Here is a 19,071-nt window from a genome sequence, read left to right as displayed (position 1 = left end):
GCTGTTTAAGATTATTTTATTGAGGAGTGTGAGGCAGGGAGAGGTGGGGGGCATTGCAGCCTCCCCAGGCCCCACCAGGGGGAACAGATCCCCTCCCAACTTCCCACCTCCTAAACGGCTCCCCCGTACTATGGGGGACTTTGTGCAAACTCTGCCCCATAGGGAAAGAGGAGGGTGTGAAGTGGCAGCAGCTGGGATGAGTGGTGTGCTATTGGGTACTGGGGGGCTTGTAGGGCTCCAGGAGCAGGGCAGAGAAAGTGTTGACTTTGTCGGCTCCCCGAACCTCATGGGGTAACAGTGGCAGCTTCACAATGTGAAAGTCTTCATAAAGGTCTTCCATCTGTTACAGGTTAGAGAGCAGAAAGCAGAGATTAAGGGCAGAAGAGGTTTACAAGGTGGGGGATGGCAGGTCAGGGCAGAAGCCTCTTGCTATGTTAAGTGGGAGTGGGGGCAGCAAGTCCAGGATTGGACTAGGTGTCATGCTTCCCAGTTCAGCCTCAGTTGAGATACAGAAAGCTCAGGAGTGGGAAGAGGGTAGGTCATCAGGGGAGCACAGAGGTCAGACAGGACTGGGGGCATGGCTCTGCAGAAGAGAATTGAATGTAAATTGCATGTAAAAAGCCTCAAGCAGTATCCTCAGTAAGACCAACTCTCTCTCTCTCTCACTCTCTCTCTCTCTCTCCACTGAGCTGCAGCCCCAGCCCTCAAGGACTTAAAAAGGGGTAAAAGACACAGGACTTTTGGCTGGGTTGGGCAGGTCGGCACACCTGGTCCAGGTATTTGGCCTGGATCTTGTGGCGAGCCTCACACATCTTGCAGGGTTTTTCAGGGTCAGGGAAGACGAGCTGGTTGACGATGATGTTGTGGGTGTCGATCTTGCACTTAGCCAGCTCCTGGATCAGCCGTTCCGTCTCATACAAGGACAAGAATTCAGCGATGCACACACAGATGAAGGTCGTCTGTTCCTGTGGGGTACAACACAAGAGCAAGGGAAGGGATCTGGCTATCCCCATCCCCATCCTCAAAAGCCCCTCACTACCTGCTGGGTCACAACTCACAGGGTCCTTGAACTGTTCGCTAACCGATCGGATGACAGGCAATGTCTCTTCTAGCTTGGAGGCCAGCTGGTCAGCATTCATGTCCCCCAGACCCAGCATGTTGCACATCTGTGGGGAATGGGAGGACAGGTTTTTCACCTTCCTGGCCCATCAGAGGCTTGCTGAATACTGCAGCATCTCCTTTAAAGGTATGGGTCCTGGGGCTAACTCATGGGGTAAATTTGTGTAATTTTAGTTCTTCCACTTTGTGGGCAAACATGGCCAAGATATCTGACCTCCTGAATTCTCAGTTTTCCTATCTCCACACCTTACTTCCAAGAGCTGTTGTGCTATGTGAGCTGTCATGTGTTTTATTACAGATTGGTGCTAGCCACTAAGTAGATACCCAGCAGACATTACTCTCTGAGACTGGAGGTAGACATGGGAGTGGGGACAAGTGTCACAGTATCGACAACCCACAGAACCATTCTTGGACCCTCCATTTTTGTTTTTTAAAGTGTCTATGCTGTTGAAGTGAGCATTATAGTTGACAGAGAAGGAAAGGAAGACTCAAAGAGGAGAAAAGATTTACTTGAGGTCACATAGCAGGTGAGATGTGGAAGGACACAGTCCATTTCATAGGGGAGGAGACAGGGGACAATGCCTCTTGCTTTTCCATGTGGAACATGGTTCAGTAAGACACAGAAGTAGTGTGTGGCACCTGCCTGTGAGATGAAGGGGCTGATCTGGTTCTTGATTTGCATGAGGCGGCCCAGGCCCCGCTCCACGATGGTGGGGAAGTTCAGGAGTCTGAGTGTGTGTCCGGTGGGTGCTGTGTCGAATACTACCACTGAGAAATTCATGCCTTTCACCAGCCTGAGGAGAGATGAGGGTCAGGCTCACACCAGCAGCCCTCCCAGAGCAGGCAGGCAATCCCCCAACCCCTCCCAGGCTGACCTCATGACCTCAGCATAGCTCATGGCCTCATCAATGCCTGGGAAGGCGCTCATGGCCTCCTGCATCATCTTCTTGCCCATGCTCAGCATGTTGTCCTCCTCGAAGAACTCATCGGGGAGCTCTGCCACGCCCAAGCTGGGGTCTATCTCCTGGGGGCCGAGGGGATCAGACTCAGGCTGCTGCGATGACGGACTCCCAGAGGAGGCCTCAACTCCTAGGTGCAGGCCAGAGGAAGCCCGTGTAGGGCTCCAACCACATAGGATCCTAGGTCTGTCCCATCAGTGGTTTAACCTTCACAATCAAGTAAGAAATTGCAAACTGGGACTAGGGGAGGCCCCAAAGATAAGCTGAAACCCAAGCCCACTGCAGGAATCTGCACAGCTGTCTGCCACCCAAAATTTGCCTTCCCAATTTACAACTACAGCTAGCTCCAATTATTTTCAGATCATGTCTCTAATATGGGCCTTGGCTGTCCTGGAACCCACTCTGTAGACAGGATGGGCCTTGAACTCACAGAGATCCACCTGTCTCTGCCTCCTGAGTGCTGAGATTAAAGGTGTGCACCACCAAATCCTCGATGATTCTTCAAAATTACTATGTAGCAGAGGCTGGTCTTCCTCGACCTCCTGAATGCTGGGGTTACAGGTGTGTTGCACCATGCTTAGCTAGCTCCAGTTACTCTCTGTACCTCACCCTGATCTTTTCTCCCCTGCCGTTTGCTGTCCCTTTTATTTTTTATTTTTTTGGTGGGGGGTGTTTCAGATGGAACCAAGAGCTAAAGATGCAGGCTAGGCCAACGCCCCTATCAAGTAATGCCTTCAGCCACTCACTGGGAGATTCTTGTTTTTGTTTTTTTCCAGTTAGGGTTTCTCTGTGTTACAGTCCTGGCTGTCCTGGAGCTCGCTTTGTAGAGCAGGCTAGCCTAGAACTTACTGAGATCCACCTCCTTCTGCCTTCCAAGTGCTGGGATTTAAGGTGTGTGCCACCACCACCTGGCTCACTGGGAGATTTTAAGTAGGGCCTTTACCACTGAAAAATTCTCAAGCCCCTTAAAGGTAGCTTCTAGCTGGACACTTGGCCCCATGGCCCCAGCCTCTGTCTGGTTGATTTTAGCAGGAGCTCTATTACTGAGATATAGTCCCAGTGTTGGCTCCCTGCTCCCTTTCCCAGCCTAGGCTGTTGGGTAGCTCATGTCAACTCTCCTACTTTGCTGTTGACAGGCTCCCCACTCTGCTTTTCCCTAGCTGTTTGGTATTGCTACTTTGGGGGCAAAAATACACCTCATCAGTCATACCTGCCCCCATTCCTAATGACAGAGCTCCAATGGCTGCTTGAAAAGCCACACAATTCTGCCCACTACCCCACCCCCTCATCAAATGTCTCCTGACTCACTCACTGCGGAAGCCCCTGGCTGTGCCTGGCAGTATAGGCTTGTAATCCCAAGTACTCGGCAGAGTGAGGCAGAAAGGTTTCAAGATCTGTCAACGCCACAGAGTGAGCTAACGCTGGCTGTAAACCCAGTCTGAAAACAGCAACAAATCAAAAGCACAAACAAAACCATAACAGGTCATTGAGAGAAGTTTCAGCAAGTAAAGAAATTGCTCCATGAGCCTGGAGACCTCAGTTCTACCCTGGAATCTACTGAAGGCAGAGGAAGAGAAGTGATCAGCCATACACGTGGTAATAACAGAGAAGGAAAGGTAAAAAGGGCTGACGAGTTCAGAGATGAATCTGGCCTAGTATGCACCAGACTCTGAGTCCAATCCTTATTTCTGGGGAAAAAAATTAAAAAGAAAAGATGAGATGTCACTGTTTTTTTTTTTTTTTTTCCCTCCCAAGACAGGGATTCTCTGTGTAGCTTTGGAGCCTGTCCTGGAACTCAACTCTTTAGAGTAGGCTGGCCTCGAATTCACGGAGATCCACCTGCCTCTGCCTCCTGAGTGCAGGGACTAAAGGCGTGCGCCACCACTGCCCAGCCAAAATGTCACTGGTTTTAACACCTCACCTGTCACAGGAAGCATCCCAGTTCCATATACTTCCTTCTGCTTTTTCCCCCCTGGCAGAGCCTAAGCCCTGGCTCTGTGTGCTGAACAGAGCTCAGCTTTCAAGAACTATGCCTTTCTGCCTTTCTTTCTTTCTTTCTTTCTTTCTTTCTTTCTTTCTTTCTTTCTTTCTTTCTCTACTCTGGCAACGTCCAGCAACATCAAATATGCCCTACTACCATCTTTCCAGTCAAGCCCTTCAAAAGCCAGATGTGGTGCTGTGATCCTGCAGACTAGGCTGCTCTAGAAGCTGAGGCAGGAGGACCGTTTGAGTCCATAAGTTCAAGGCTAGCCTGGACAGCATAGTTGAAACTCTGTCTCAACAACCCTCTTTCTTTCCTGTGACGTTCCCATTTCTCAATGCCAGTTACTATTTCCCTCATTAAAGGAAAACCAAGCAATCTTAGACACTAGAGAGGTGGCTCAGAGGTTAGCACTGGCTGCTGTTCCAGAAGACCCAGGTTCAATTCCCAGCAACCACATGGAGGTTCACTACTGTCTATAAATCCAGTCCCAGGGGACGACCCAGCACCCTCTTCTGGGACTGAAGGCACTGCCTCCACTTGGTGCACACTCATTCATGTAGACATAACATACGTCAGTGCCTATAAAAAATGAAGCAAAACCAATCAATTTTTGGCAGGCACCATGACACATACCTGTCACCCCAGCACTTTGGAGGATGATCAGAAGTTTAAAGTCATCCTTGGCTACATATCAAATTTGAGGCCACACTAGATTACATGGGACTGAGGCAGAAAACCAGAATAATGAGGATTGGAGAGATTCTTTTGTGCTTAAAGGCTTTGCTGCTTTTGTAGGGAACTTGGGTTTGATTCCCAGCATCCTCATCAGTCATCTCACAACTACTTATATCTTTAGTTCAGGGGATCTGAAATCTTCTTCATGCCTCTCCAAGCACTGCATGCAAGTAACCCATGCCACCTACAAATAGTCACACAAACACACACATCAAAGAAAAAAAAAAAAGAAAAGAAGGCCTTCTGGATAAAGCAATTGTACCAGTGTGGAGACCAAAATTTGGATCTCCAGAACCCATGTAAAGGTGGACACTGTAATGACCCTATACTCCCAGGCTGCTCTGTTGAGATAAGAGGTGGAGAACTCCTGGAAACTCTCAGGTCATCTAGCCTAGTGTATACAGCAGTAAACAAGGGAGTCTCAAACAAGGTGGTGGAAGAGCAAACACCAATATATGGAGATGTCCTCTGACCTTTACAGTGGCACATGGGCATGGATATATGCATATGCTACACACACACACAGACACACAGACACACAGACACAGACACACAGACACAGACACACAGACACACACACACACACACACACACACACACACACACAGAGATTGAAACAGATGGACAAAATTCAGATATGACCTAAGTAAATCCCCAGCTTTCTTGTTACTCTTCCTGACATCATCCTTGACTTGCAATCCAGTTTCCATATGACAGCCAGACACGGATTTCTTTTCTTTTTTTTGGTTTTTCGAGACAGGGTTTCTCTGTGGCTTTGGAGGCTGCCCTGGAACTCTATCTATAGACCAGGCTGATTCTGTCTCCCAAGTGCTGGGATTAAAGGCATGAGCTACCACGGCCAGGTACTACTATATTTTTAAAGACAGGCTCTTCCTATGACAGGCCCTGCTGGCCTCAGATTCAGTGATCTATCTGCCTCTACTTTTCTAGTGCTGGGATGAAAGGTATGTGCCACCATGTCCAGCTCTTTTAGTTTATGAACTTGAGAGCTGGGGATGCAGTTAAGCACTGGCCTAGCATACTGGATGCCCTGAGCTTCATCTTAAGCAGCAGCAGCAGCAGCACCGCTGCCAACAACACAATAATAACAACAACAAAAACATGAGTATGGGGCTAGAGAGATGGTTCAGCAGTTAAGAATGTGTACTGCTCCTCCAGAGGACCCCCAATTACATAGGGGTGGGAGTTCACAATTGCCTGTAACTTCAGCTCAAGGGAGTCCTGATATCTCTGGCCCCTGTATATATAATTAAAAATAAAGTTAATCTTTAAAAGAATAGCTTTCTTTCTTTCTTTTTTTTTCAAGACAGGGTTTCTCTGTGTAGCTTTGGAGCCTATCCTGGTACTCGCTCCAGAGACCAGGCTGGCCTCAAATTCACAGAGATCCACCTGCCTCTGCCTCCCGAGTGCTGGGATTAAAGGTGTACGCCACCAATGCCTGGCAAAGAATAGCTTTCTTAAAAAAAAAAAAAAAAAAAAAAAGCTTTCTATCAAACTTTGACTCAAAGCCAAACTACTTGCTCAGCCAGCAAAACCTCACAGTGTTTACCTCTGGTTGGTCTTCCTCCTTTTCATTCCCTCCCTTTGCTTGCTTAGTTCCATTTTGTCATCTTTCTTCCTGTTCCTTAAAGGTTTCCTTCCCACATGTCCCTCTGGGGGGATGGGGACAGGGACACACCAAAGAGATGAATATGTAGACTATGAATGGCCTGGTGGCTGCTGGTAGGTATGCCCCCAGAAGACTTTATGGTTGGAGCTCACTGGTTAAGAGCACTGGCTGCCTTTCCTGAGGGCCTGGGCTCAATTCCCAGCACCCAGATGGTGGCTCATAACCATCTGCGACTCCAGTATTAGGGGATTTGATACCCTTTTCTGGCCTGCATGGGTATAAGGCATGCACCTGTCATTAAAACAAAACCAAAAAAAAAAAAAGGGGGGGGGGAACCTCAGCCTGAGAGGCCCCCAGCTAGCTTACCATAGCAAAGAGGTTGTCATAGCCTTTGACCTTGGTAGGCACCTTGGAGAACTTCTGATCAAAAGCATCTGAGATGTTGTGGGCTGGGTCTGTGGAAATGATTAGAACACTCTCACGTCCTTTAGACAGCTGGACCGCTAGGCTGCAGCTGCACAGAAGAAAGGTGGGAAGACAAGAAGTGAGGAGCCAGCTTTGGTAGTGTGGGTTTATAACAGGAAATGCAAGGTCGGGCCACAGAGACCTGGATCAGGCAGACCTTAAAAGCAAAGTACCGGTCCCATTGAGATCATGCTTTGATACCCGCAGAGATCACCACCTGACCCTTCCATTTGGACTGGACTGGTGTGCAGTTTTCAGTTGATTGGTTCGGCTTGTTTGAGTGCCTGCTTCTGCCTTTTTGGCATACAGTGGCACAGTCCAGCTGCACAGCCAGCACAGACTGCTCTACTTCACTCACTCCACTTGCTCAGGGACAACAATGTACTTCACCTCTCAATGGACTGTAATTATGTGCCTTTTACTCCTTCCCGCGCTGGGCATCAAATGGAAGGTTCGTCATACTATAACAGCTTCCACTGGTGTCCCTGCCTCTACTCTGAACTTCCTGGGGGGACTGTCCATCCGATTGCGGTATTTAAATGCTCCTCTGCACACCCCACGCGCTGGATTCACAAGGCCCAACGAGGGATAATCCAACCCAGAACGCCAGGCTTGCATTTAGGAGGTATCTTCGGCAAGCTGCCGTAACTTCCCGAGAGTACAACCCCGAAGAGCCCCGCTCAGCTCGCTTTGCCCCGCTTGGGATGAAAAGGCCGGTCCCTGTCCTCCCCTTCGTCCGGTGGTACATCCCACCCGCCTTCCTGGCCCCACCAGAGCCTCCTTACCTGCAGGTGGTCTTACCCACGCCACCCTTGCCCCCGACGAAGATCCACTTAAGGCTGCGCTGCTCGATGATATTGCTAAGCGTGGGTTCCAGCGGCTCCACGTCAGGAGCATCCTCGAACTCCTCTGCCTCAACCCCCCACCCGGCCACCCCCGCCGCCATCTTGGAGCCGGCTCACGTGATCAAGCGGAACGCACCACGTCCTAAGCAACTACAGGGGAAATGAGTCTGCCACATCCCTGTGCAGGCTGGAAGTCTGACTTATTTTCCTCCTGAGTTGACACTTGGGGACAATGGACGCTGTATTTTCCCGTTTTATGCGTCGAAGGTTCCCCTTGGTGAACTTTCGCCTGCAGTTTTCTAAGAATTCCCCTGCCTTGTGAGCGTAGTGGTGTGACCCACGGTAGTGCCCTTCACTGATTGGGTCCTCCGTCTTGCGGCACTCTTTCCATTGGCTGCATCCCGTCTTACTTCCGCTAGCCACGCTCAAGTCCCTGTGGGCGTCAACCTCTGTCTCCTTAGCAACCAGCCAAACATCCTGTCTAAGCTCTTTGAACGAAGTTACAGCAGAGGTGTCTCTTGCCTCGATTCTATAGGCTCCGTTTCCTGATTATCTTTTCCCTCTTTCTTTCTGCTTTGGACCTCAACGTCTCTTCTTGTCCGCCAGTTACTCTGTTGGCTGTGAGCCACCTGACTCCGGCCGCAAAACGATCACGAACGAAATGGTTAGTAGGGTCGCTAAAAGGCAAAGAGACTCCATTTGTGGCAGAGCACGCAGACCTTTGTCCCGTGTGCCCGGAATACCCATGCTGGGCAGGAGTGCTATTTGTCACAGTCGAGAGAACTTTAACTTCCGAAACTCTAGCTGCGCTTGGCGCTCTGCTCACCCCCATCCCCGTGCACACGTGTGTGCTCCAAGTCTAGCCAGTGCTGTCTGAACTGAGTCCCTGTCCTCGGGGAAGAGTACGAGGAGGGTTCTTAGTCCCTTGGTGCAGAACCCAGCTCAGAACATTAAGTCTTAAGAGAAGGATCAGGCTGGAAATATCTCCGGCTTCATTTGAGTGCTCAACTTGTAAAATACTACGACTCTCAGACAGGGCGTCTAGCTGCACGCAGCCAGCAGTATCCTTACTTAAAGGTAAGAGATTAAATGCCGAGGCAGATGCCCGGTCTAGAGAAGCTCCCGTTTCTAATAGGAGGTGCCGAGTCAGACAGATATGCTTTCTAGACCTAGTTAGGGGCCACCCAAGTTCCCAAGTGTACGCAAACAACATTCTTTCAATTACAGAGTTCTGGTGGCCGACTATGATTGTGCTCTCAGCCTTTAGAGGGATCGCGGGCCCCAGACGATGGTTCCATTCTGTCTGGCAGGATTAGGGAAATCCGAGGAACAGAAGGCAAGGAACCCGGCTTCTAGGCTCCACCCACTGGTCGCCAGGTCAGAGCACCTTTGCCCCGCCCAAGTCCCGCCCACTCCGCGTTGGCTTCTGGGATCAGACCTCTCTTCCCAGCATGCAGTGCTCCAGACGAAGCCAGTCCCGCGCCAAGCGCGCGGTCTGAGATCCTTTCCCGAAGTCCCTTGCGCGGCACCTGGCGACAAAATGGCTGCCCGAGGGAGACGGGCGGAGCCTCCGAGTCGGGAGGTGCCCGGCCCGGCGGGCGGCGGCAGGAGCCGATGGGCTGAGTCGGGGCCGGGAACGTCACCCGAGAGCGGGGACGACGAGGTGTCGGGCTCAAGTCCGGTGTCCGGTGGTGTGAACTTGTTCGCCAACGACGGCAGCTTCCTGGAGCTGTTCAAGCGGAAGATGGAGGAGGAGCAGCGGCAGCGGCAGGAGGAGCCACCCCCGGGCCCGCAGCGACCCGACCCATCGGCCTCCGCCGCGGCGGGCCCTGGGAATCCGAAGAGGAAGGGCGGCCCAGGCCCCACGCTCAGCTTCGTAAGGAGCCGCGGGGGTGGGGGCGGGCGCCGGGGCCCGTGTTGGCAGGGGGAGTCGGACCCGGGAAGGGGCGTCATGGTCCAAGGCAGTTCTCCGCCGGGATGCCCCGACGGTCCCGGTCGTTTGCTGAGAACGTTGTACCTGGATTCCGGACGAGAGGTGTTTCTGGGAGGTCGTGGGAACCCCCAGATCTTACTCGTGGAACCTGGGAACCGGGAATTGCATTGGAAGCAGCACTCTGGGGATAGGAGACCCTAGATGCTAGGATTCCTGTTTGATTTGTACCCAGACTTTGATTAGTGGGTACCCAAACACAATCTGGGGAAAAGGAAGGGACAAATTCAAATTTTGAGTCTGCTGCATTCGTTAGACTCAGACCACGGACCGTAGCCGGGCGTGGTGGCACACGCCTTGCAATACCAGCACTCCGGATTCAAGAAGATTGAGGATTGGAAAGTGAGATCCTGTCCGAATTAAACAAAACCAACCAACAAGAAAAAGCAAATCACTGACTTTGTGGCCTTAGGAAGATCATTCGATTCCTTTCTATATCATTTAACTATTTTCCGTTAATTGAGCACCTTGTGCTGGGTATTCAGTGGTGAATTTGACAGAAAAGATCGCTGTTTGTTTGGAGCCTGGGTTGCCTACCCTGATTTTCTGTAGTTCTAACAATTGCCGTAATTTCACCTTTTAATGTGAGTATTCCATAGAAAAGTCAGTACAGACTCTACAGAAAGAACTAGACCAGTGGTTCTCTATTGGGGACAAGTCTCCTCACCCTTGTGTATTTATTTGGTAAAGTCTGTAGACATTTTGGTTGTTAAAACTCTGAGAGGAGATGCTAGTGACATCTATGGGTAGGTACAAGGATGCTGTTCAATATCCTACAGTGCATGGGATAACAAAGAATGATCTAGCTGAAAATGTCTAGAGTACCAGGTTGAGGAGCTCTGAGTTAAATAAATTGGATATATAATTTTTGTTAGTTGTGAGCTTGCTTTGTCTCCGGTGTTGAGTTAGAGGTCCTATAGTGGGGAGGGAGAAATGTTGGTTTGAGGATGACATTGAGGGTCAAGTCCTGGATCCAGCTCTGTGGTTTGGGGCAAGGCTTAAGTTTCTTTAGCTCTTAAAAGGGTATGTGAGCCAGACAAGGCAATGCATATGTGTAATCAATCCTAGCACTGTGGAGGATGAGACAGGAGGATTGCAGAGTTTGAGTTCAGCCAAGGTTACATAGCAATAACTTGTTTCTAAAAACAACGAAAAGGCTATGTTTGAGTGGTTGGGTACAGTAGTGTGTTTCTATAATCTCGGCTACTCTGAGACCAGAGGATCTTAAGAACAGAATGAATTCAGAGCCAGCCTGAGCAATTTAGTGAGACCTGTCTTAAAATAAAATCAAGAGGTCTGGGAATTTAGCTCCATAGTAGATAGCTTCAAGTGCTTGAGACCCTAGATTGCATCTGCAGTGCTACACGAAAAGTTGTGATTGGGGAGGAGATAGTCCCAGCACTAACTGATGTCTAGTTGAAGGGTGAGTACAGGATGATGTCTTGGAGGCCCTCAGTTAAGGGGAGAAGATGGTTTACCAAGGTTCCCATCTGTTCTTAGAGGAAGTAGAAAGTGATAGGACTTAGGTTGATGTGATGTTTAAGAGTAGAGGATGAAATCTTTTCCAGGAATGGGAGCAGCAGTAGTGTTACTGTTATTTCTATTTGTTCAGGAGTAGCCATTATAGTTACACTCCTCAAAAAGCCAGGCCAGCTAGGTGGTGGTGGTGGTGGTGGTGGTGGTGGTGGTGGTGGTGGTGGTGGTGGTGGTGGTGGTGGTTCTGCTGCTGATGCTGCTGCTGATGCTGCCGCACGCCTTTAATCCCAGCATTGGAGGCAGAGGCAGGCAGATCTCTGAGTTCAAGGCCAGCCTGGTCTACAGAATGAGTTCCAGAACAACCAGGACTGTTTTATAGAGAAACCTTATCTTCAAAAAACAATAACAACAAAAAAGCAAGGCGGGAGATTTAGGGGTGTGGTTCAGGATGCTCCCACTGGCTTTGCACCACTGTATCCCTGGTTTTGCTCCCTTGTTTGCAGTCTGCCCTGTCCCTCCCAGACACTTGTCTCTATCTCTAAAAGTTACTATCTTTCAAATAATGTAACTGAATGTGAGAGGAGATACCATGGACACAGCACTCTGTGTGTGATATATAAGGCTGGGTATATAGTGAAGCTCAATAAAGGTATTGCCACCCATGTGATCCCTGCCAGGACAGGGTCAGGCCTGGGCAGAAAGAGTGAGGGCGTAGCCAGTCCCCAGTAAGGTGAGCACTCCTCTGGCCCCCTGGGAGGGTAGCCTGGGGCCCAGGACTGCCTGGGCATGGCAGCCCAGGGCAGGTGCTGAGTCGAGTGTGCTCCTCTCTGATTGCTGCGCAGGTCGGCTGGCTGGAGGAGCTGGGCGAGGCGTCGATAGGAAGGTGTAGTGGGCCTCAGCACCGCCAAGGGCGGGCCCGGCTCCTGTAACCCTTGCAGTCTTCTGTCCCTTCACCCAGGTGGGCAAGCGCAGAGGCGGGAACAAACTAGCCCTCAAGACGGGAATAGTAGCCAAGAAGCAGAAGACGGAGGATGAGGTGAGTGGGCTTGCTAGGGGTGCCACCCTAACTGCTTTTTCCTTCCAGACTCAATGCCCAGTGGTCAGCTCTGTTTGGATGGGTGGGCGTGGTAGGGTGGGAGGTCCCGACCCACCATAACCTGCTTCTGCTCAATTTCACCTGAAATCCAGGGCTTTAGGGTGACATTGGGGATGGGTTAGTTGTCTCATGGCATTCCTGACTCATGTCCCTAACTTCTTGGGCATCTATCTTCCAACCATTCCTCCCTTCCTCCGACCCCACAGGTATTAACAAGTAAAGGTGACGCATGGGCCAAGTACATGGCAGAAGTGAAAAAGTACAAAGCCCACCAGTGCGGTGATGATGATAAAACTCGGCCCCTGGTGAAATGACCCCTTCCCGGGTGCTCATTACCTGGGACTCTCTGCGATGTACATAACTATTTAATGTGGTAATGGCAGCGGCCTTCCTGGAGGACTGATACACAGAAGGAAACCAAGGCGCTTCCCATGGCCGCAGACCATTCTCCAGGACTCTTTTTTTACCTTGAGCACTTGCCTCCTGAGACTTACTAGACCAGTGGTTTACTGTCCCCTTTCTTCCTACCACCTCGCTTTCTCTGGCTCTGTCTGTCTCTTCTTGCTGTCTCTCTCCTTTTAGCAGTCACTTCTGAGAAGTAAAGAACCTGATTTAGTGCTGGAGTTGTGTGCTTGGTTTATCATCTTTGCGATCTCAAAGCTAAGACTTTGCTCACTAGTGGCTACCACATGTACCAGTGCTGGGGTGGACTCTTTGTGAAGGACAAAGGGAGGGTTCTGTAGGCAGGAGCACATGCTGCTCCTTACATTCTCAAGACACCTTCCTTCCTTCCCTCCCTCCCTCCTTAGTAACTGTGGTACTTAAAGTCCTGCCTTCCTTGTGTTTATGTTTTTGTTTTGTGCACAGGGTTTGTCTCCTGCCTTGGCAGCATGGTATGGATATGTACTATCTTCCAAGTCTCTTCACAAACCTCAGTTTAGCTGTGACTTCGGTTGTACATAAGTGTAAGTGTGCTTGCCTAGTACACACAAGGTGCTGTTCAATCTCCAACACTCCACGTTTGTGGAATGCACTAGTCTTTTTTTTTTTTTTTTTTTGGTTTTTCGAGACAGGGTTTCTCTGTGTAGCTTTGGAGCCTATCCTGGCACTCGCTCTGGCCTAGAACTCACAGAGATCCTCCTGCCTCTGCCTCCTGAGTGCTGGGATTAAAGGCGTGCGCCACCACCGCCTGACACAAAGCTGCTTTTTATTTATTCCCTAGATACTTGCTAAGCACTTACTATATGCCAGGATTGTTCTGGACTATGGGAACCAGAGCATGAAACAGCTGACATTCTCTCTGTCCTTATAGGAGACAGATGGGAAGAAAAAGGGGAAGGCTTTTTGGGTGATGACTACTAACAAGTACTACTAACTACTAACAAGGATAGGATAGAAGCTTGTGGGGAAGGGATATCTGTTTTAGAACACTTTATATATTTTTGGTTGTGAGCCTAACATTTTAATGGCTATGGCATCTCGCCAGCCATTTTGTCACCGTTTTTTAAAAGTTTTTTGTTTTCTTTTTCTTTTTTTTTCTTGTATTTCCTTTTTTTTTTTTTTTTTTTTTTGTTGTTGTTTTTTTTTGTTGTTTTTTCAAGACAGGGTTTCTTCATGTAGCTTTGGAGCCTGTCCTGGAACTTGCTCTGTAAACTAGACTAGACTCAAATTCAGAGGTCTGCCTGCATCTGCCTCCTGAGTGCTGGGATTAAAGGTGTGTGCCACCATTGCCTGGCAAGTATTTACTTTTTGCTTGCATGTATGTCTGTGTACCACATGCATGCCTGGTATCTGTGGAGGCCAGAATAGAGCAGCAGATCCTCTGGAACTATAGTTATAGTTAGTTGTGTGCTGCTATGTAGTTGCTAGGAACTCAACTTGGGTCCTCTGGGAAAATAGCAATCCTTTTAACAGCTAAGCAATCTTTCTAGCCTCCTTAGGTGACATTTGATCAAAGTCTGGTGGGAAGGAGGTGAGAAAGGGTCTCAGACACTATAAGGACAGGTTGGACAGTGGTAAGTTCTGATGGGACTTGAGGAAAGACAGACAGCTATGATCCTGGAATGTTGAGATAGTTCCCCTGACCTTTCTGTCAAAGCAGTTTGAAGGCACTCTTCATTCACTCAGTTAACACATACGATGTAGGAGTTGGGCATAGTGACTCATGCCAATGATCTCAGTGCTTGGGAGGTGGAGGCAGTTGTATCAGTTTAGGGTAACCCTTGTCTCATGTAGGCTCTCTCCCTAAAACCACATACAAAAAATAAAGTTGGTCAGGGTTGACAGCCTGAGAGGATAACATTTACTTCAGATCTCAGTCAGTGTGGAAGGGCCTCAAAAGTGCTCCAGGCAGAGGAAACAATAGGTATGAAGATCTAGAATTTGGGGCTGGAGAGATGGCTCAGAGGTTAAGAGCACTGGCTGCTCTTCCAGAGGTCCTGAGTTCAATTCCCAGCAACCACATGTTGGTTCACAACCATCTGTAATGAGATTTGGAGCCAAACACTGTACACATAATAAATCAATTTTTTTGAATCTTTTTTTTTTTCTTTTAGATTTTATTTATTATGTGTACAACATTCTGCTTCCATGTATATCTGAACACCAGAGGAGGGCACCAGATCTCATTACCAATGGTTATGAGCCATCATGTGGTTGCTGGGAATTGAACTCAGGACCTCTGGAAGAGCAGCCAGTGCTCTTAACTCTGAGCCATCTCTCCAGCCCTAAATAAATAAATCTTAAAAAAAAAAAAATCTAGAATTCATAGGTCTTCAAAGGAGTGGGGGGTTGAGGATGGGGGAGGAAACGCAAGCTAACAGAGTAAAAACGTGTGGCTGTCTCCTAGGAAGCCTGAAAAAGTTGGATCTTAAGCACCCATAGACACAAGTAGGTCACCACTACAGCATCTTGGCCTCTATTCTGGAGTGTGTCAATAAGCAGGGCGAGCTGAAATCCAGGCCCTTCCGATCACAGATTTTAACCAGGTGTATGACTTAGGACAAGTGAAAGGAAATTCAGGTACAAATTTGGGCTGAGTCAGAGCCCTCTTCCACCTATTTTTGTGCTTGTTAGCTGTGTGATTGTGTATAAATCACTTATCCTTTTTAGTTTTTTTTTTTTTTTTCCATTTGTATGTGTATCGGCCATATGTGTACAGACAGAAGCGTTGAATCCCCTGGAGCTGGAGTTAGAGCCAGTTGTCAGCCACCTGACAAGGGTGCTGGGGACTGAACTCTGGTTTTATGGAAGAGCACTAAGTGCCTTTAACCATTGAGCCATCTTTCTAGCCAGTTGCTCTGCATTTCTTTTTCTTTCTTTGGTTTTTCAAGACAGGGTTTCTCTGTGGCTTTGGAATCTGTCCTGGAACTAGCTCTTGTAGACCAGGCTGGTCTTGAACTTACAGAGATCCACCTGCCTCTGCCTCCCGAGTGTTGGGATTAAAGGTGTGCACCACCACCATCGTCTGCTCTTCTATTTTTACAGATAGGGAATAATTTTTAAATTCAAGTTGTAAAGAGCCAAGGCTGGAGTGTAGCTTAGTCTGGTATTTGATATAGAGTCCATGACTGCAAAAAGCGAAAGAAGATATCTGTACAGTTGACTGACGGATTAGAGCTACTTTCATTGGTTCTCTGAGAGAAGTTAGCTTATGTTTACAGGCTGTGTTTTATACTTGGATAGAACCTATCTTCTGGTGCATGGTAGCACACACACTTAACATTGACCTACATCTTGGAAGCCTTGTTTAAAAATTAGACTGGAGCTGGAGAGATGGTGTCCTGGTTGTGAGCGTTTGCTGCTTTTGTAGAGGACCTGGGCTTAGTTTCTCTGAAGCTGTTACAGGTGGTTCCTTGTTTCCTGATTGTATGTCCTGGGTTCTGAACTGAGGTCCTTTGCAAGAGAAACACATGAGGCATCTTTCTAGCCCTTGTAACATTTTTCAGAAAAGTACACTTGTGTGTGTGTGCGCGGGTGGGAAAGGGGGCACACGTGGCATTCAGTGCACTTGCCCTAAGTCATTTGTGTTCTTTGCACCATGTGGGGTGGCACTTCAGTTGTCTGGTGTAATGAGTGCCTTAACCTGTTTAGCCACTTTCCTTTCCAGCCTTTCCCAGACACTGGATGGCCAAGCTGGAACCCAAGGCCTTGTGTATGTTAGGTAAACATTGCAGAGACCATGAGTTACACATTCTAAACACCAAGTGTTTGTGGTGAGACTTCTGTAGGCTGAGAGTTTATATTCTCCCATCAGATACAAAGTTGGGCATGATCTAAATGCTTTTAGTTGAACTCAAGTAAATATTGGGTGCATAGGGCCACTGTGAGGATTGCATAGGAAAATACTATTTGGAAACCTCGTGGCAGGGACTAAGTGCCCAAAAGCAGAAGGGAGACCCTAGTAAAGTGGTGCTCAGCTGTGGTTATCGAGAAGGCTGAGGTGGGTTAACATTGGCCTGGGCAATACAGGAAAGAAAACACTGGATCAAAATAGCAAAAAACAGGTCAGGAAACTTGTCCTGATTAAAAACTCTCTTGTGGTCACACTTGTGCCCTCAGGAGGATAAGGCAAGAAGTTTGCACGTTGGAGGCCAGCTTGGGCAACACAGGTAGACCCTGCCTCAGCAAGAGATTTTTTTGTTTGTTTTTCGAGACAGGGTTTCTCTGTGTAGCTTTGGAGCCCATCCTGGCACTCCCTCTGGAGACCAAGCTGGCCTTGAACTCACATCGGTCCGCCTGCCTCTGCCTCCCGAGTGCTGGGATTAAAGGCGTTCGCCACCAACGCCCCCGCTCTGCAAGAGATTTTAAGAATGGGCCGGTGGCGCACGCCTTTAATCCCAGCACTAGAGAGTCAGAAGCAGGCGGATCTCTGTGAGTTCGAGGCCAGCCTGGTCTACAGAGGAAGTTCCAGGACAGGTTCCAAAACAATACAGAGAAACCCTGTCTCCAAAAAAAAAAGGGGGGTGGCAGTGAGATGACCTGGTGGATCAAGGAGCACGCACAAATGCCTGAAGACATGAGTTCAGTCTCTAGTACCCACAGTGAGAACCAGCTGTGGAAGTTGTCACATGCCATTTGAACACATTTTTAAAAAAGTATCAAACGGTTTGCAGTCCATACTTACTCCACATGTCCTCTACTCGGAATCAATGCCCATGTTTGATCAAACACACACCCACTCCCAAGAAAAAGAAGATGAAAAAAACAAATTTAACCCTCCCTGGAGTCTTCCGAGGGACTAGCCCAGCACCACGAATAAATCGCTTTTGGCGTCCTGGACGCACAGCACCTTGGGACTTGTAGTTTCGAGGGTCACAGATGTGGTTGACTACTAGCGGGGCAGGAGAGAAAGCTCTGCGCATGTGCAGGGCCGCTTGTCGCACGTGTCTTTTAAGGAGGGTTTCTGTTTATATTAATTTTTAGCTATCCTATTCGGGAGCTTTCCCTTGATTCTCTCAACCGAGCCTAGTAAGGGGCTCCAGTTCTTGTGTTTCGTGAGTGATTGAGCGTTACCGAGACTGTGCTAATGGGAAAGTGTGCTGAATTGTTTCTCTTTTCCGTTTGAGGTATACCTAGCCCTGTGCCTCACCTGAAGGTCAATAAAATTTAGGGCAGGGCTTGGTTGTCCTTTGGAATTAGTCCTGGTTGACTTAGTAAATATTGGCAGGGCGCGAAGACAATGAACGGGCAATATTGAGGTGTGCTAGAAGCCAAATTTTCAAAGAATAATTGCGATCTGTTGCCCAAGTTTAACTTGGACTGTCTGTAATGGAGCAAATTATATAATATCCACTGAAATGGAGGCGAATGGCAGGACAGAGCGAGCCCCTTATCAGCGACCGGACTAGGAAGGGAAGAAGATAGGAAGTTAGAATTGGGTCCCCAATTCTGGACTACTATGCTTTGCAGCTGGAATGGAAAAACAGTGCTCTACTGGTTTCAGAAGCATTTATGATACTGCCGTTGCCTAAATTCTCTGGGCAAGAGCTCTCATCTTACTTCTGTCTTCAGGTAGGGAAAGGGATTAGGTCTTCTGTTCGAATTTACTAGATCATTTTATTTGAAAAGTTATAGCAGGGGGCTGGAGAGTTGACTTAGCAGGTTGAGAGCATTTGTTGCTCTTCCATAGGACCCAGGTTCGAGTGCCAGCACAGCTCACAACTATCTGGTAGCTCTAGTTCAGGAGATCCATTCACTGCCATTGGACTCACATTAGGCAAAACATCCACATACATAAATTTAAAAAGTTATAGCTTTGTGGTTTTCCTAGGACCATGTAAAAGTGTTGCGGTATTGGACAATAACAAAGAACAGAGTTGCTCGTGTCTCTGGTATAACATCCACCTCAAGCTGCGTGTCTTGCTCTTTATTCGAGAGTGGACCGAATGCTGTATAAGGGAACTGAAGAGAAACAACCATTTTAGTTTTTTTCCAAGACAGGGCTTTTTTTGACGAAAGAATTTCATGTTATAGCCCAGGCTTTCCTGGGACGGTATACTGTTGCCTTACTCCCTATCTCTCTGCCGTCTCTCTCCCCCAGTCCTGAGATTACAGTCTTATGGGTCGCCACGCCGGACTGAGAACAGTTTAATTTTTAGAGAGTGTAGTAAGGACGCAGTTAGCTGGGGATTGTGAGATTCCTAGGCGCATTACACACCGGAAGCACCCACGTACTTGCAATTTTCTAGCTCCAGCAACAAGCTGCAGTCTGGAGGGCCGGAGGGATAGCCCAATGGTTAAAAAGTACTGGCTTCTCTTACAGAGGACCCAG

The 19,071-nt window shown here is 48.6% G+C and overlaps 2 protein-coding genes across 5 annotated transcripts; one reads left to right on the top strand and one right to left on the bottom strand.

Annotated features, from left to right (window-relative positions):
* Window positions 1–8,033, bottom strand: Get3 (guided entry of tail-anchored proteins factor 3, ATPase). Of its 2 annotated transcripts, XM_027406260.2 has the most exons (7): window positions 7,678–7,864; window positions 6,794–6,941; window positions 1,995–2,143; window positions 1,763–1,913; window positions 1,059–1,166; window positions 768–965; window positions 1–340 (listed from the first exon to the last, which is right to left on the bottom strand). In XM_027406260.2, exons 1-7 carry the CDS (start codon window positions 7,836–7,838, stop codon window positions 209–211), a joined length of 1,047 nt encoding a protein of 348 aa, XP_027262061.1. In that variant the 5' UTR covers window positions 7,839–7,864; the 3' UTR covers window positions 1–208. The 2 variants fall into 2 exon arrangements, with proteins under 2 accessions (XP_027262061.1, XP_035298425.1); XM_035442534.1 differs by lacking the exon at window positions 1,059–1,166 and having other exon boundaries at window positions 7,678–8,033.
* Window positions 8,034–9,189: 1,156 nt separating this feature from the next.
* Trir (telomerase RNA component interacting RNase) lies at window positions 9,190–12,922 on the top strand. Of its 3 annotated transcripts, XM_027406261.2 has the most exons (3): window positions 9,206–9,613; window positions 12,162–12,239; window positions 12,506–12,922. In XM_027406261.2, exons 1-3 carry the CDS (start codon window positions 9,278–9,280, stop codon window positions 12,611–12,613), a joined length of 522 nt encoding a protein of 173 aa, XP_027262062.1. In that variant the 5' UTR covers window positions 9,206–9,277; the 3' UTR covers window positions 12,614–12,922. The 3 variants fall into 3 exon arrangements, with proteins under 3 accessions (XP_027262064.1, XP_027262063.1, XP_027262062.1); XM_027406263.2 differs by lacking the exon at window positions 12,506–12,922 and having other exon boundaries at window positions 9,190–9,590; window positions 12,162–12,238; XM_027406262.2 differs by lacking the exon at window positions 12,506–12,922 and having other exon boundaries at window positions 9,195–9,613; window positions 12,046–12,185.
* The last annotated feature ends 6,149 nt before the right edge of the window (window positions 12,923–19,071 follow it).

This window comes from Cricetulus griseus, chromosome 3 (genome assembly GCF_003668045.3).
Source record: "Cricetulus griseus strain 17A/GY chromosome 3, alternate assembly CriGri-PICRH-1.0, whole genome shotgun sequence".
Lineage (NCBI taxonomy): Eukaryota > Metazoa > Chordata > Mammalia > Rodentia > Cricetidae > Cricetulus > Cricetulus griseus.
This window is presented reverse-complemented; position numbering and strand designations above follow the sequence as displayed.

Excerpts from the sequence above, each read along its gene's own strand:
- Get3 (XM_027406260.2), bottom strand. The coding sequence starts at position 7,838 with ATGGCGGCGGGGGTGGCCGGGTGGGGGGTTGAGGCAGAGGAGTTCGAG. Across the intron at positions 1,914-1,994 it reads AGCTATGCTGAGGTCATGAG|GCTGGTGAAAGGCATGAATT; the intron begins GTCAGCCTGGGA and ends ATCTCTCCTCAG. Across the intron at positions 341-767 it reads AGGCCAAATACCTGGACCAG|ATGGAAGACCTTTATGAAGA; the intron begins GTGTGCCGACCT and ends AACCTGTAACAG.
- Trir (XM_027406261.2), top strand. The coding sequence starts at position 9,278 with ATGGCTGCCCGAGGGAGACGGGCGGAGCCTCCGAGTCGGGAGGTGCCC. Across the intron at positions 9,614-12,161 it reads CAGGCCCCACGCTCAGCTTC|GTGGGCAAGCGCAGAGGCGG; the intron begins GTAAGGAGCCGC and ends CCCTTCACCCAG. Across the intron at positions 12,240-12,505 it reads AGCAGAAGACGGAGGATGAG|GTATTAACAAGTAAAGGTGA; the intron begins GTGAGTGGGCTT and ends CCGACCCCACAG.